This window comes from Carcharodon carcharias, chromosome 3, assembly GCF_017639515.1.
Source record: "Carcharodon carcharias isolate sCarCar2 chromosome 3, sCarCar2.pri, whole genome shotgun sequence".
Taxonomy (NCBI): Eukaryota; Metazoa; Chordata; class Chondrichthyes; order Lamniformes; family Lamnidae; genus Carcharodon; species Carcharodon carcharias.
Genome location: NC_054469.1, coordinates 175,008,232 through 175,023,298, shown reverse-complemented (window position 1 = coordinate 175,023,298; position 15,067 = coordinate 175,008,232). Strand labels below are relative to the sequence as shown.

General features: G+C 48.0%; 1 protein-coding gene across 1 annotated transcript in view; it reads right to left on the bottom strand.

Moving 5' to 3' along the window:
• The window catches only part of elovl2 (ELOVL fatty acid elongase 2), a 61,274-nt gene extending 46,498 nt beyond the window's left edge, over nucleotides 1-14,776 (bottom strand). The window contains exon 1 of the mRNA XM_041184000.1: nucleotides 14,717-14,776. Within this exon, the coding sequence (XP_041039934.1) occupies nucleotides 14,717-14,774 (58 nt within the window). The 5' untranslated portion in view covers nucleotides 14,775-14,776. The remainder of the gene's footprint in view (nucleotides 1-14,716) is intronic.
• Nucleotides 14,777-15,067: the final 291 nt, after the last annotated feature.

Sequence of the window (15,067 nt, the reverse complement as noted above, 5' to 3'; positions counted from 1 at the left end):
GCAGCCTCTTTCTCTTGTGCCTCCTTCTGAAATAAACCATCATGCCCAATGATGGAAACAAAATACTGCAGATGCTGGAAATCTGAAATAAAAACAAAAAAATGCTGGGAAAACTCAGCAGGTCTGGCAGCCTCTGTAGCGTGAGAAACAGTTTTGAGTCCATATGACTCTTATTCAGAGCTAAGAGAAATAGAAATTTGATGGATTTTATACTGCTTAAGAGGATTTAGAGCAGATGAAGTAAGATAAAAGGTCAGGGATAGGTGGAAGCAAAGGAGAGAGAGTGACAAAGATGCCCTGGACACAACACAAAGGGAGTGTTAATGGTAGTGGTAAGGACTAAATAAGGTGCTGATAGTGGCAGAATGTGTTAAAAGCAGAACAAGGGTGAGCTCTCTGTGAAAGCACGATAGAAACAAGTAACAGATGGCCCTGTGAGCAAGAGAGGGTTGGGGAAAAGGATAATATATATATATATAAAAAAATATATATATATAGAAATATAAAAATATAGATAAATAAATATATATAAATAAATATATAAATAATATAAATATATATAAATATCTCACACATATATATGAATGAATAAACAAAAAAGTGAAAAATAACAAAAATTAAAATTGAAATAAAAATTTAAAAAAGTATAGATGGAGGAGAGAGTTAGAGAGTTCATGGTCTGAAGTTGTTAAACTCAATGTTAAGTTTAAGTCTGGAAGGCTGTAAAATGCCTAGTCGGAAGATGAGGTGCTGTTCCCCCATTTTATATTCAGCTTCACTGGGACATTGCAGCAGGCTAAGGATAGACATGTGGGCATGAGAGCAGGATGGTGTGTTGAAACGGCAAGCAACAGGAAGGTCTGGTTCATGTTTGCAAACTGAGCAAAGGTGTTCCACAAAAGGGCCACCCAGTCTGCATTTAGTGTCCCCAGTGTAGAGGATTTTACAAAGGAGTAGAGATAGAGATTCATGGTCTCCTTATCTCCTCCTAGACTGATACTACATCTAGATTTTCTGAGCCAATATCCTTTCTCACTATCACACTGATTTCATCCTTAATTAACAACGCCACACCGCCACCTTGTCCTTTTTGTCTGTGCTTCCTAAATATTGAATACCCTTGGATATTCAGTTCCCAGCCTTGGTCACCCTGCAGCCATGTCTCTGTAATCGCAATCATATCGTACCCGTTTACATCTATTTGTGCTGTTAATTCATCTACCTTATTGTGAATGTTCCATGCATTCAGATACAGTGCCTTTAGACTTGTTTTTTTAACATTTTTACACATCTTTTTTGTACTATGGTCCTATTTGATGCTAGCCCCTGTTTTCTCTGCCTTCCACTTCTGCTTTCTACTTTTCTGTCTTTCATTCCAATCTTTGTTTCCCTCTCTTGTACCTCCCCTCTCAGGTTCCCATCCCCCCTGTCAGTCTAATTTAAGCCCTCTCCCACAGTACTAGCAAATATCCTTGCATAGATATTGGTCCTGGTCCTGCTGGGGTGCGACCCGTTCGGTTTATACAGGTCTCATCTTCCCCAAAATCAGTCCCACTGCCTCAGGAATCTAAATCTTTTCCTCCTACACCATCTCTCCAACCACACATTCATCTGGTCAATTCTCCTATTCCTGACCTCACTAGCAAGTGGCACTGGGAGTAATCCTGAGATTACTACCTTTGAGGTCCTGCTTTTCAATTTATTTCCTAGCTCCCTATATCCTGCTTTCAGGACCTCATCCCTCTTTTTACCTATGTTGTTGTTACCGATATGGACCACAACCTCAAGCTGTTCACCCTCCCCTTCAGAATGTCCTGCAGCTGCTCAGTGACATCCCTGACCTTGACACCAGAGAGGCAATGTACCATCCTGGTGTCACGTCTGCAGTCGCAGAAACGTCTATCTGTTCCCCTTATCATTGAATCCCCTATCACTAATGCTCTCCCACTCTTTCCCTTCCCTACTCCCTCTGTGCAACTGAGCCACTTGTGCTGCCACAGTCTTGGCTCTGGTTGCATTCCCCTGAGAAACCATCTCCCCCAGCGACATCCAAAATGGAAAATCTATTGGAGAAGGCGATAGACCCAGGGGACTCCTGCATTACCTGCCTAGTGCTTTCACTCTTTCTGCCTGTGCACTCTTTACCTGCAGTATGACCACCTCACCATACGTGCTATCCACAAAGGTCTCATTCTTGCGGATGCTTCACAGTGACTCCAGGCACAGCTCCAGCTCCGAAACACAGATTTCGAGTAGCTGCAGCTGGAGACACATCCTGCACACATGATGGCCCTGGACGCTGGAAGTGTCACATCGCACAGGAGGAGCATTCCACTTGATCGAGTTTCCCTGCCATGACTTAACCTTAAATTACTCCCTTTACTTTTACTTCCTCTAGTTTAGAGAATATTAAGGCTGAAGAAACAGTCCTGTTTACCAAGGCTCCTGCTCTTCTTACTGAGGAAAGGTAGAAAATGAAAGGATCACCATCTTCCCTCTTCAGTGAACTCCCTCTCTCACCAAACTCCAAGTGAAGCACTCTAATGCAGCTCAAAGCAGCACTCCAGTGCAGACAAAAACAGCACTCCAATGCAGACTAACCATCTCCCATTGGCAATCAATGGCATTACCATCAACATTACCCACGATCAACATCCTGGGGGTTACCATTGACCAGAAACTGAACTGGACTAGCCATATAAATACTGTGGCTACAAGAGCAGATCAGAAGCTCGAAATTCTGTACAGAGTAACTCATCTCCTGACTCCCCAAAAACCTGTCCACAATCTACAAGGCACAAGTCAGGAGTGTGATGACTTATTCTCTGCAAACATAACTTCTATTTTTTTTGTTTGGAGCAACTTATTTAAGTAAATAACATTTAAATGTTTTGCTTGGCTATGTGTGCATGATAACTTAAATGAGCCGATGTGTGCACAGCCTTCTTGGAGACTTTTTGGTTGCTGTGGAATGTAATGTGAAAAAAATGTGAAGTTATCCACTTTGGTAGGAAAAACTGAAATGCTGAGTATTTCATAAATGGTTATAGATTGGGAAGTGTTGATGTCAAAAGGGACCTAGGTGTCCTCATTCATAGGCCACTGAAAGCTAACATGCAGGTGCAGCAAGCAATTAGGAAGGCAAATGGTATGTTGGCCTTTATCGCAAAAGGATTTGAGTACAGGAGTAAAGAAGTCTTGCTACAATTGTATAGAGCCTTGGTGAGACCATACCTGGGGCATTGTGTACAGTTTTGGTCTCCTTACCTAAGAAATCTTGCCATAGAGGGAGTGCAACAAAGGCTCACCAGACTGATCCCTAGGATTGTGCTATGAGAAAAGATTGAGGATACTGGGCCTAATAAAGGGTGATCTCACTGAAGCATACAAAATGCTTATAGGGCTCGACAACTACTTGCATTTAAACAGTAATTAGAATGCAGTAAAACATCCTTAAAGGTGTTTCAGGAGTGTCATCAGACAAAATTTGACTCCAAACCATGTTTCCCCTGGCGATGGCGGGGGGGGGGGGGGGGGGGGGTGTTTGGTGGTGGTGGTGGTGGTTAGAATCGGAGGACACAGTCTCAGCATAAGAAGAAAGCCACTTAGGGCTGAGATGAGGAGGGACTTCTTCACTAAGGTGTTGTGGATCTTAGGAACTCTCTACCCCAGAGAGCTGTGGAAGCTCAGTCATCCAGTATATTCAAGACAGAGATTGATAGATTTCTAGATGTTAAAAATATCAAGGAATATGAGGATAGTGTGGGAAAATGGTTTTCAGCTTGAAGATCACTCATGATTTAGTTGAAATGGTACAGCAAGCTCGATGGGCCAAATGGCCTGTTCCTTCTATTTTCTATGCAGCTACTAAGCTTACAGGGAACACTGCTTTCCACTTGCTTGGATGAGTGCTGGTCCAACAACACTCAAGAATCTTGACACTGTCAAAGACAAAGTATCCACTTGATCTGCACCCTATCCACCACCCTAGACATTCAATCCATGCACCATTGTTGTGGTAGCAGTGTGAACCATCTACAAGATGCACAGCAGCAACTTTCCAAGGCTTCTTCAACAGTACCTTCCAAATCCACAACTTGTATCATCTAGAAGGGCAAGGACAGCAGATACATGGAAACACCACCATCTGCAAGTACCCCCTCCAAGTCAAATACCATCCTGATTTGGAAATATTCTTTCATTGCTGCTGGTCAAAATCCCACAATTCCCTTCCTACCAGCATCTGGGTTTACCTACTCCATATGGACAGCAGCCAGTCAAAAAGATGTTTCAACATTACCTTCTCAAGGGCAATAAATGCTGGCCTTTCCAGCAATACCCACATCTGCATTGTGTTGAACAAAAATGGGATGACAGAAGTGTTTTGTATAAACAAAAGCTTGGAGTAGCTTTTCTGGATACCTTATTCAGAAATGTTCCAAGGCAGTGTTGTTAAATTGAGGGAAACAAAATGAAAAATATTTATTTTTAATGGGTTCAACCCAAATAGGCATCACCTAGCATACCCCAAGTCTATGTCAGAATCTCACACTAATTCCTCAAAGATTATATTAATCTTGGAATAAGAATTCCAATGTGCCCATTTCTGACACATGGACCTGGATTTTCATCAAGTCGGGATAACTCAGGAGGCCTTTAAAAATTGTGGGCGGTCCCAATTCTGGGATTCCAGACCCCATTCCAGGCCTGTTGGATTTTTGGGTGATTTTAAAGGGTGCAGGTTGGTCTCTGTAAAAACAAAAACCCACATTTGGCACTCTCCACCTGGCCAGCTCCATTATGGAGATAGGCATGTCATACTCCTCTGGAATTTTCATGGAATCAGGCCAGCTTTTTAAAGAGTTGTGGTTCACGGTCTATCAGAGGAATCGCAAACCCTAGACTGCATGAAAACTTTTAAAAGATAAGTTCAAAAGGTCCTCCACATGCCCCCATGCCAAGCCCTGCCCTTCAGGGATCCACTCCCCATGCCAGGCCTTGCCCTTCCACCCACACTCCCATGCCAAGCTCTACCCTTCCACCCACTTCCTATGGTTCCTCATCTCCCTCTTTGCCAAGCTATGGCACTTCCATGCCCATTGACCCACTATACATTGTCTAGAACTAATGAACCCTGTAGCAACAGTAGGATGTGTAAAAAAAAGCTATGCTGGGATTTTCCATCTGGGCCTAAGTCCGCGGTAGGAACCAGGAGTGTTTCCCGCTGCAGAGACCAGTGGGAATTTGGGTCGAATTGCCCAATGCTGGGCTCGTTAATTATGCAGTCAGATGATTCCCGACACATTGTGTGGTGGGGCGGGCTGGATGACATGCACTGGGACATCAACTACTTTGTCACGTACCCACTATGGGAGGAAGAAATGGCCTGACGATCCCAGGGAGTTCCGGGCCCCAGATTCAGCGACACTTCCCTCGATGTGCTGCTCAATGCAGTGGAGGCCAGGAGGGGTGTCCTGTACCCTGAGGATGGAAGGAGGAGGCTGAGCCATGTGACCAACCCTGCATGGGAGGATGATGCCAGGGTGGTCAGTATCCATGGCCTCCAACAGAGGGCTGCGCTGTAATGCCGGAAACTGATGAATAACCTCATCCATGCAGCCTTGGTAACTGAACCCTCAACTGCTCCCCTCAATGATTGGCGGAGAGGACATGAGTTTCAGTGGCAAGGGCATAAAAGAGCTACTCAACGTGATAAGATGATGCCTCAGCCCCGCTATCCATCTAGTCTGCAGGTGGAAAGTCCCTGACCCTTCCACACACACACACAGCTCAGATGCTGTCTGGCTGTGGGGATTAGAAGGGGATTAGGTGTTGAGGGCACCAGCATGCACTGTTAATGCCTTGCCTCTGTGAGTCTTATCCTTCCATCTGCATGGGTTTTCGGCTTTGGAGGGTGCTGCCCCAGAACCCTTGTGGACCACCTGCAGTGCATCAATCACATGGCACACAATCTAGTGGGTTATTTGTAAAAGTGGAAGCACAAGAAAAATACCTGAAGCCCAAATGCTCTTAACCCCATCTTATCGCTTAGTGCAGGTAAAGTTACCGCACAATGGCTATGGGCGGAGTGTGCAGGTGTGAATGGGCATGTGGGTGGTGTGCAGCTGTGAATGGGCATGGGGGCCATGCAGTGTGAAGATCCGCATCCCGGAGACTCCTGCAGTGTGAAGATCCGCGTCCCGGAGACTCCTGCAGTGTGAAGGTCCGCGTCCCGGAGACTCCTGCAGTGTGAAGGTCCGCGTCCCGGAGACTCCTGCAGTGTGAAGGTCCGCGTCCCGGAGACTCCTGCAGTGTGAAGGTCCGCGTCCCGGAGACTCCTGCAGTGTGAAGGTCCGCGTCCCGGAGACTCCTGCAGTGTGAAGGTCCGCGTCCCGGAGACTCCTGCAGTGTGAAGGTCCGCGTCCCGGAGACTCCTGCAGTGTGAAGGTCCGCGTCCCGGAGACTCCTGCAGTGTGAAGGTCCGCGTCCCGGAGACTCCTGCAGTGTGAAGGTCCGCGTCCCGGAGACTCCTGCAGTGTGAAGGTCCGCGTCCCGGAGACTCCTGCAGTGTGAAGGTCCGCGTCCCGGAGACTCCTGCAGTGTGAAGGTCCGCGTCCCGGAGACTCCTGCAGTGTGAAGGTCCGCGTCCCGGAGACTCCTGCAGTGTGAAGGTCCGCGTCCCGGAGACTCCTGCAGTGTGAAGGTCCGCGTCCCGGAGACTCCTGCAGTGTGAAGGTCCGCGTCCCGGAGACTCCTGCAGTGTGAAGGTCCGCGTCCCGGAGACTCCTGCAGTGTGAAGGTCCGCGTCCCGGAGACTCCTGCAGTGTGAAGGTCCGCGTCCCGGAGACTCCTGCAGTGTGAAGGTCCGCGTCCCGGAGACTCCTGCAGTGTGAAGGTCCGCGTCCCGGAGACTCCTGCAGTGTGAAGGTCCGCGTCCCGGAGACTCCTGCAGTGTGAAGGTCCGCGTCCCGGAGACTCCTGCAGTGTGAAGGTCCGCGTCCCGGAGACTCCTGCAGTGTGAAGGTCCGCGTCCCGGAGACTCCTGCAGTGTGAAGGTCCGCGTCCCGGAGACTCCTGCAGTGTGAAGGTCCGCGTCCCGGAGACTCCTGCAGTGTGAAGGTCCGCGTCCCGGAGACTCCTGCAGTGTGAAGGTCCGCGTCCCGGAGACTCCTGCAGTGTGAAGGTCCGCGTCCCGGAGACTCCTGCAGTGTGAAGGTCCGCGTCCCGGAGACTCCTGCAGTGTGAAGGTCCGCGTCCCGGAGACTCCTGCAGTGTGAAGGTCCGCGTCCCGGAGACTCCTGCAGTGTGAAGGTCCGCGTCCCGGAGACTCCTGCAGTGTGAAGGTCCGCGTCCCGGAGACTCCTGCAGTGTGAAGGTCCGCGTCCCGGAGACTCCTGCAGTGTGAAGGTCCGCGTCCCGGAGACTCCTGCAGTGTGAAGGTCCGCGCCCCGGAGACTCCTGCAGTGTGAAGGTCCGCGCCCCGGAGACTCCTGCAGTGTGAAGGTCCGCGCCCCGGAGACTCCTGCAGTGTGAAGGTCCGCGCCCCGGAGACTCCTGCAGTGTGAAGGTCCGCGCCCCGGAGACTCCTGCAGTGTGAAGGTCCGCGCCCCGGAGACTCCTGCAGTGTGAAGGTCCGCGCCCCGGAGACTCCTGCAGTGTGAAGGTCCGCGCCCCGGAGACTCCTGCAGTGTGAAGGTCCGCGCCCCGGAGACTCCTGCAGTGTGAAGGTCCGCGCCCCGGAGACTCCTGCAGTGTGAAGGTCCGCGCCCCGGAGACTCCTGCAGTGTGAAGGTCCGCGCCCCGGAGACTCCTGCAGTGTGAAGGTCCGCGCCCCGGAGACTCCTGCAGTGTGAAGGTCCGCGCCCCGGAGACTCCTGCAGTGTGAAGGTCCGCGCCCCGGAGACTCCTGCAGTGTGAAGGTCCGCGCCCCGGAGACTCCTGCAGTGTGAAGGTCCGCGCCCCGGAGACTCCTGCAGTGTGAAGGTCCGCGCCCCGGAGACTCCTGCAGTGTGAAGGTCCGCGCCCCGGAGACTCCTGCAGTGTGAAGGTCCGCGCCCCGGAGACTCCTGCAGTGTGAAGGTCCGCGCCCCGGAGACTCCTGCAGTGTGAAGGTCCGCGCCCCGGAGACTCCTGCAGTGTGAAGGTCCGCGCCCCGGAGACTCCTGCAGTGTGAAGGTCCGCGCCCCGGAGACTCCTGCAGTGTGAAGGTCCGCGCCCCGGAGACTCCTGCAGTGTGAAGGTCCGCGCCCCGGAGACTCCTGCAGTGTGAAGGTCCGCGCCCCGGAGACTCCTGCAGTGTGAAGGTCCGCGCCCCGGAGACTCCTGCAGTGTGAAGGTCCGCGCCCCGGAGACTCCTGCAGTGTGAAGGTCCGCGCCCCGGAGACTCCTGCAGTGTGAAGGTCCGCGCCCCGGAGACTCCTGCAGTGTGAAGGTCCGCGCCCCGGAGACTCCTGCAGTGTGAAGGTCCGCGCCCCGGAGACTCCTGCAGTGTGAAGGTCCGCGCCCCGGAGACTCCTGCAGTGTGAAGGTCCGCGCCCCGGAGACTCCTGCAGTGTGAAGGTCCGCGCCCCGGAGACTCCTGCAGTGTGAAGGTCCGCGCCCCGGAGACTCCTGCAGTGTGAAGGTCCGCGCCCCGGAGACTCCTGCAGTGTGAAGGTCCGCGCCCCGGAGACTCCTGCAGTGTGAAGGTCCGCGCCCCGGAGACTCCTGCAGTGTGAAGGTCCGCGCCCCGGAGACTCCTGCAGTGTGAAGGTCCGCGCCCCGGAGACTCCTGCAGTGTGAAGGTCCGCGCCCCGGAGACTCCTGCAGTGTGAAGGTCCGCGCCCCGGAGACTCCTGCAGTGTGAAGGTCCGCGCCCCGGAGACTCCTGCAGTGTGAAGGTCCGCGCCCCGGAGACTCCTGCAGTGTGAAGGTCCGCGCCCCGGAGACTCCTGCAGTGTGAAGGTCCGCGTCCCGGAGACTCCTGCAGTGTGAAGGTCCGCGTCCCGGAGACTCCTGCAGTGTGAAGGTCCGCGTCCCGGAGACTCCTGCAGTGTGAAGGTCCGCGTCCCGGAGACTCCTGCAGTGTGAAGATCCATGTATTTGATGCTCCACCCACCCACTGCTGCACATGTTGTTCCAGGGTCCACGGTCGCTGGAGGCCCCCATCTTCCACTCTCCACAAGCTTCCCCAGGCCATCTTCCAGGTAAGTCCCAACCTGATTGTGCTATGTTGTTCCGGACGTGCTCCAGACCAGCGTGATATCCTACTGGCAGCGTGGATAATTGTACAGGGAGTGACAATACTGTTCAGGGCTTCAACTGCATCCCATTAAAGGGATGCAAAATGGCTTCATGTAGGCCTCTGGTGGAAATGGCAACCCGCCATGATGGGTGGGAGCATGCATTCCCACCATCTTTTGACTCCAACGGGAAACCAATTTTTCAGTGTCTGGTGCATTGTTCCCCCCTTGCCCGCCATTTCACCCACCGCTGTTGGGATTGGAAATCCTCAGCCTATGTTGAAGAAAGTCAGTTCACTAGAGGCTAACAAAAGTGTCAATCATCCAGACTCTTTAAGGTATCAATAATAAAAGCCACAAACCCTTGAAACCGCTTAACATTGTGTAAACAAACATTGTGAAGTTAACTGTAGAGATCAATTAAGCAATGTTATCTCTAGGAAGCAGCTGTTTCATGTTGTCATGGAAAAAGGATCAGCTTCAGCAGTCAGCCAATTTTCTCCAGCAGTTTAAATAGATCACTTTTGCTCACATGGTTGAATACCTTGCTGAGATCCATGAAGGCAATATACAGTGGTCCTTGTTCAAACAAAGGCAGATATATGGAGCTAGGTACAGATTGGCCACAATCGATTGAATGTCAGGTTTTTTCAGAAGCTGAATAATCTAATCCTTTTCCTGTGTATCCATGAGAAAAGCCTTGATGCTTCAAATCTTTTCACATTTGCACTTCCTCACATAGGCAGCATCCTAGTTAATCAGCATGGCACTCTAATGTCCTTAGATTATTGTATAGCCCAATACTGCATGCTATTCTCTAACTGAGGTCTTACAGATTACATGGAAAGGATAGCTTTGTGGCATATTCTTCTTAGATCTCTTCTCCTTTTCACTGTATTGATTGTCAAGTGATGGCAATGGAGTATTCTGTGATTTTTAACTTTAATCAGGGCACAAGTTTGTTTGTCATTGCAGAGAATTGTTAAAGGATTCATAGAAACAGAGGAACAATGATAGGCCAATCTGTCTCTCAAACCTTTTCCACCATTTAATCAGATCACCTTACTTCTTTAAAATCCTCATTCTCTGCTGCCCACCTGAGTACCTCACTGAGATTCCATCACCGCTTTCCTTCCTCAGCCTCTGCACTAAGTAATTCCTCATCCTTGATTATTTCCCTCTGCTGAATTTACTGCCCTCCTGTACTCGCTAATCTCTCTTGCATATACATTTGCTTACCCATAATCATGGCAATCTTGCCAATTACTTTCTACCCACATTAAGTCAATCACAGAGAAAGCCATTTCTGATCAGCTCCTTGTATTCTCTCCATTCACATTCTCCCTTCCCTCCAAGCTCCTCTGTCCACTCTTGTGAAAAGCTCACCTTGACTTACAGCTGCACATTCAAATTCCCAGCCGTTAGTCCTCCATTCGTTACATTATTTCTGCAGCTACCAATTTATTCAATTACACCTTCATCTCGACCTTTTATTACCTTACCCCCATTAAAGCCATTACTCTATCTGATCTTGGTCGCTCCCCTGATACAGCCCTCATCTTTGCCCCCTTAAGTCCTAGGGATGCAAACTTGAATGTTCATGGTGGACAATTGGTTTAGCTTTTTATCATCAGATCTGGCTTGATCATATAAATCACTAATGCTCTGCTCTGCCAAAATTTCTCACTGCTCCTTGAACTTCTTTGAATACAATATGATAACCCCAGGTTTTTCTTCTCCATTACAAACTGTCTTAAGCCCTCTCCCCTAAGTCCAACAAGTGTGATGGACTTCTTGGTCACTAAGATTGAAACCACCTGTTCAGCTAACTCTGCTCCTTTTCTCCCTTTCTCTTGTCCATCAAGCCAAACTTTCCAAAAAAGGTCTCCCTACCTTAGCCCTGAAATTGCAACTTTCTCTAGTTTCTCTCCTATTTCCCTTCATGCCCTCACCGAGCTTATCTTGTCTATGAGAATCACCTCATTAACCCTATTCCCTTCCTGGCCCCCATTTTAGCTGATATTGTTAAGGGTTCTTTTTCTTCAGGTATTATCCCTCTTCCCACCAAAGTTACTGTCATCATTCCCTCCTCAAAAACCCTCTCTTGATCTAAATGTCCTTGCAAACTACTGCCCCATCTCCAACCTCCCAAGCCACGGAATGTAATGTCACCTCCCAAATATGTCAAACTTTCCCTTAATATTAGGAAGACCAAAACCATCATCTTTGGTTCCCACCCTAAATCCCTTCCCTAACCACCTATCCACCCTTCTCCCTGACAATTATCTAGGGTTGCAAACTTGATGTTGTATTTGACCCTGCGATGAGCTCCCAATCACATATCCACTCCATTACCAAGACCATCTTCTTTCACCCCCATAATATCACCCAACTCCACCTCTGCCTCAGTTCATCTGCTGCTGAAACCCTCATGGCTTTTGTTACCTCTAGAATTGACTATTCCAGTGCTCCCTTGGCCAACCACTCTTCTTCCACCCTCCATGAGCTTGAACTCATCCGGAGCTCTGAAGAAGTCATACGGACTCAAAACATTAACTCTTTTTTTTCTCTCCACAGATACTGTTGGACCTGCTGAGCTTTTCCAGCATTTTCTGTTTCTGACTTACATTTGCTCTTAGTCCAGCAATGCATCAACATTAAAATTCTCATTCTTCTTTTCAAATCCCACTCACTTTCAATTTAATAAGCAAGAAACTGTTTATTATCTTGTAACCAGAAAACCAAGGAGATGATTTTTACCAAATACTTTAACACTGAAGAGCCTCTGAGGTGGTCAGGATGGAGTCTCAAGCTGCCATGTCAGTTTAGCCCAAACTTAGTGCGAGATGCCAGTTTGGTAATGGAGTTGAAGCCAGCAGAAGGAACAGCTTCCTGAAGGCTCATTAAACAGCCCATTGCCTTTTAAAAGCCTGCTAACACGCATTAAAGAGGCTGTACAGCATTTTGGTGACTAATGCTTCAAATAACACCACCTTTTAACAACAACTAGCTTTTTGAGAGTAAACAGGTCATTGATGTTGTTTTCAATTACTACTTAAAGGAATATTCACCATTTTATGTTTATTGCTGCTGGAGCTGTAAAGTAGCCCTCAGAAACACACTGGGAAACTTTCATAGACACTTTTGTCAAGACTTCATTAACACTCAAACAACATTTACTCTTAATTCTCTGAGGACTTCACCTAAAAGGACTGAGCATTGTGCCACTCCGCCTCATTGGACATCTTACAGGAATCACTAGAAGAAAGGAAGTACTCAGTCAAGAGAATTTTGCTAGCGAACCCCTTAGTCTGGACCAGAAATTGGAGGAGGATATGAGGCCCGGCAGAGCAGCACCAGCTGCTGCAGGAGACAGGGGTAAGAGGATGATGAGGGTGAGGTGACATCCCTCCCCCTGCAGCTACAGGACCACCCTCACCCTCTGGATCTCCTCCTCAGGAATGCCACATCTGGGAATATCTGAACCCTCTACCTTGGTTCCTGAGCCACCTTGCAATGTGCTGCTGAGTGCCAGTCTGAACACTCCATACCTTCAGTGGATGTGGGTGCAAGGGTCCCACATATACCCCATGTAAGCTGCATTTAATCAGCATTTTGAGCACTAAACCTTCAGGTTTCTGGTTTAACAAGTCTAGGCAAGTTCAAATTATGGTGTGCAGCAACTAGGGCTAAAATTGAGTGTGTAATTCAAACTTTCAAATCTCTAAAATATTAACTAGATTTTATAAATTTGATGGAAATTGCCATGAAAAGAGCCAATTCTAATAAAGGTAATTTGTTAAACAAATTTAGTATTAGTGACTCAGTACTGAAGATGAGCACTGAGTGAAAATAAATCACTTAGGTATGTTGATTTTCCATCTTTTTATAGTCTGAATAACCAATTGGTAGAGCAAATAGCAAAGTTTAGGTGTCACACATGGAAACAGATTATTGCTGCAAACACTTACCCACATAAAATCTGCATAACCGCATCTTGCGTATTTCCATGACTTGCACAGCCCTCATATTTATATCTTAAATATGATCAACATAGCAAGATCTTACACATGGTGCCCATATTCACATTTTACACAAGGCTATTTTTCATACATACAGTACAAATATTCATAGTATATTGGCCCAGAACTTCTGAATTCCGGGTGGTGGTACCCCCAAGGTGCACTACAGGATGCCTCAATGCACTGACTATGTGGGAATTGTCTGGGAAGTTTGGACTTTGATGGACAATGCCCCTGCATCTGGAATCCTCTGAAAAAGTCTCCAGTTTGGAGTTAGATACAAATACTTCACTTGGTTTTGACTTAGTTAACTGAATTGTTACCCAGAAAGAATTAGAAGGATTAAAACCAGTTCCTACTCCTAGGTACCTATACTACTGGACCCCCTGACTACCCCTGACAACACCCCCCAACTACCTGACCACCCCCAACACACCAACTCACTCCTGAACCTAAGACTAAAACTCTTGACTACCCACGACCCCCTGACTACCTCCTGACCTGATGACTACCTCAACCCGACTACCCTCCCAACCAACCCTACCACCTCACCCACTTACCTGCCACCCTATCCCCTCACCCACTTACCTGCCACCTTACCGCTTCACCCACCTGCCATCCTACACCCTCACCCACCCTGCCTGCCACCCTATCCCCTTAACCCCTCACCCATTTACTTTACGCACTTATCTGCAGCTTCTCAATGTGACCTTGGGGCATTTAAACTCTCTACTTACCATAATATGGCAGCTAGTGCCATAAAAAGAGGTGTGGCTTCTATGATGATTCTTTCCACTGCTCCCTGCCAGGTTTCTACACTGCATCAGTTTGGAAGGAATCCCTATAAGATGGGCCCGAAAAATCATAGGAAGATAACTTTTTGTCTGATCTGGGTTGGAAATAAGGATTCTGACTCAGAACTTCTAATATATTTATGCATGCATTGTAAATACGCGCACAGTGTCTCAAAACCGGTAAACTTGGAACTTAGGCTGTGCCGGATTTCAGATCTTGCTGGATTTCAGGTCAGGTAGTTTGGACCATGGGCAGTTCAGGTCAAGCCAGGTCAGATGTGGTCAAGGGTTGCTCAAGCCTGGGAACAGACAAGCGGCGAAGAGGACAACTAGTCAGACGTCACACCATGCCAATGTAGCGCCAAGTTGAGTTGTCCAGGTAAATCTTTTATTTCACTCAATTAAAATTGATGCTTAGCATATTCTAAAAATGTGCAGTTTTCAGACAATTTCAGTTTTTCGATAGTCTGATTTGAGACACTATTGTATCGATGTTCTTTATATGTCTACATTTTACATATGGTGCATAGATCCACTTCAGTTTATATAACTCACATTCATGTTCTACTTACGATTTATCCTTGTATTATATATAGCTGACATTGCTACACCTGATATAAGGTCTGCAAGTCTCTGTTCTACACATGTATCAGGCTTCAGTCTAATTACACTGACTTACCTCTAGGACCGAACATGTAGTCCACAAAAGTATTCACATGTTTGTCTAAGGTTTCCATTTGGTTCTGAAAGAAATGATTAAAACACTTCATTTTATACACAATATTTCAAGTCCACATATAAAACCTTAGTTATTAGCCTTAGTTCATCTCAGCTGCATGGTTCCATTCACCTCAATCATTTTAATACTAATAGTAAAATTCAATAGCTGCGTAGCTTTAAGCCACACAGTTTGGTTAACCAACCAGCTATGTTCCTGTGTGAATGCTTGAAACACCCAACCATTTCTAAGAACACGCGGGAATATATGCAACTTATGAAGAGTTACTGGTATCCTGTTAATGGGGCTCCT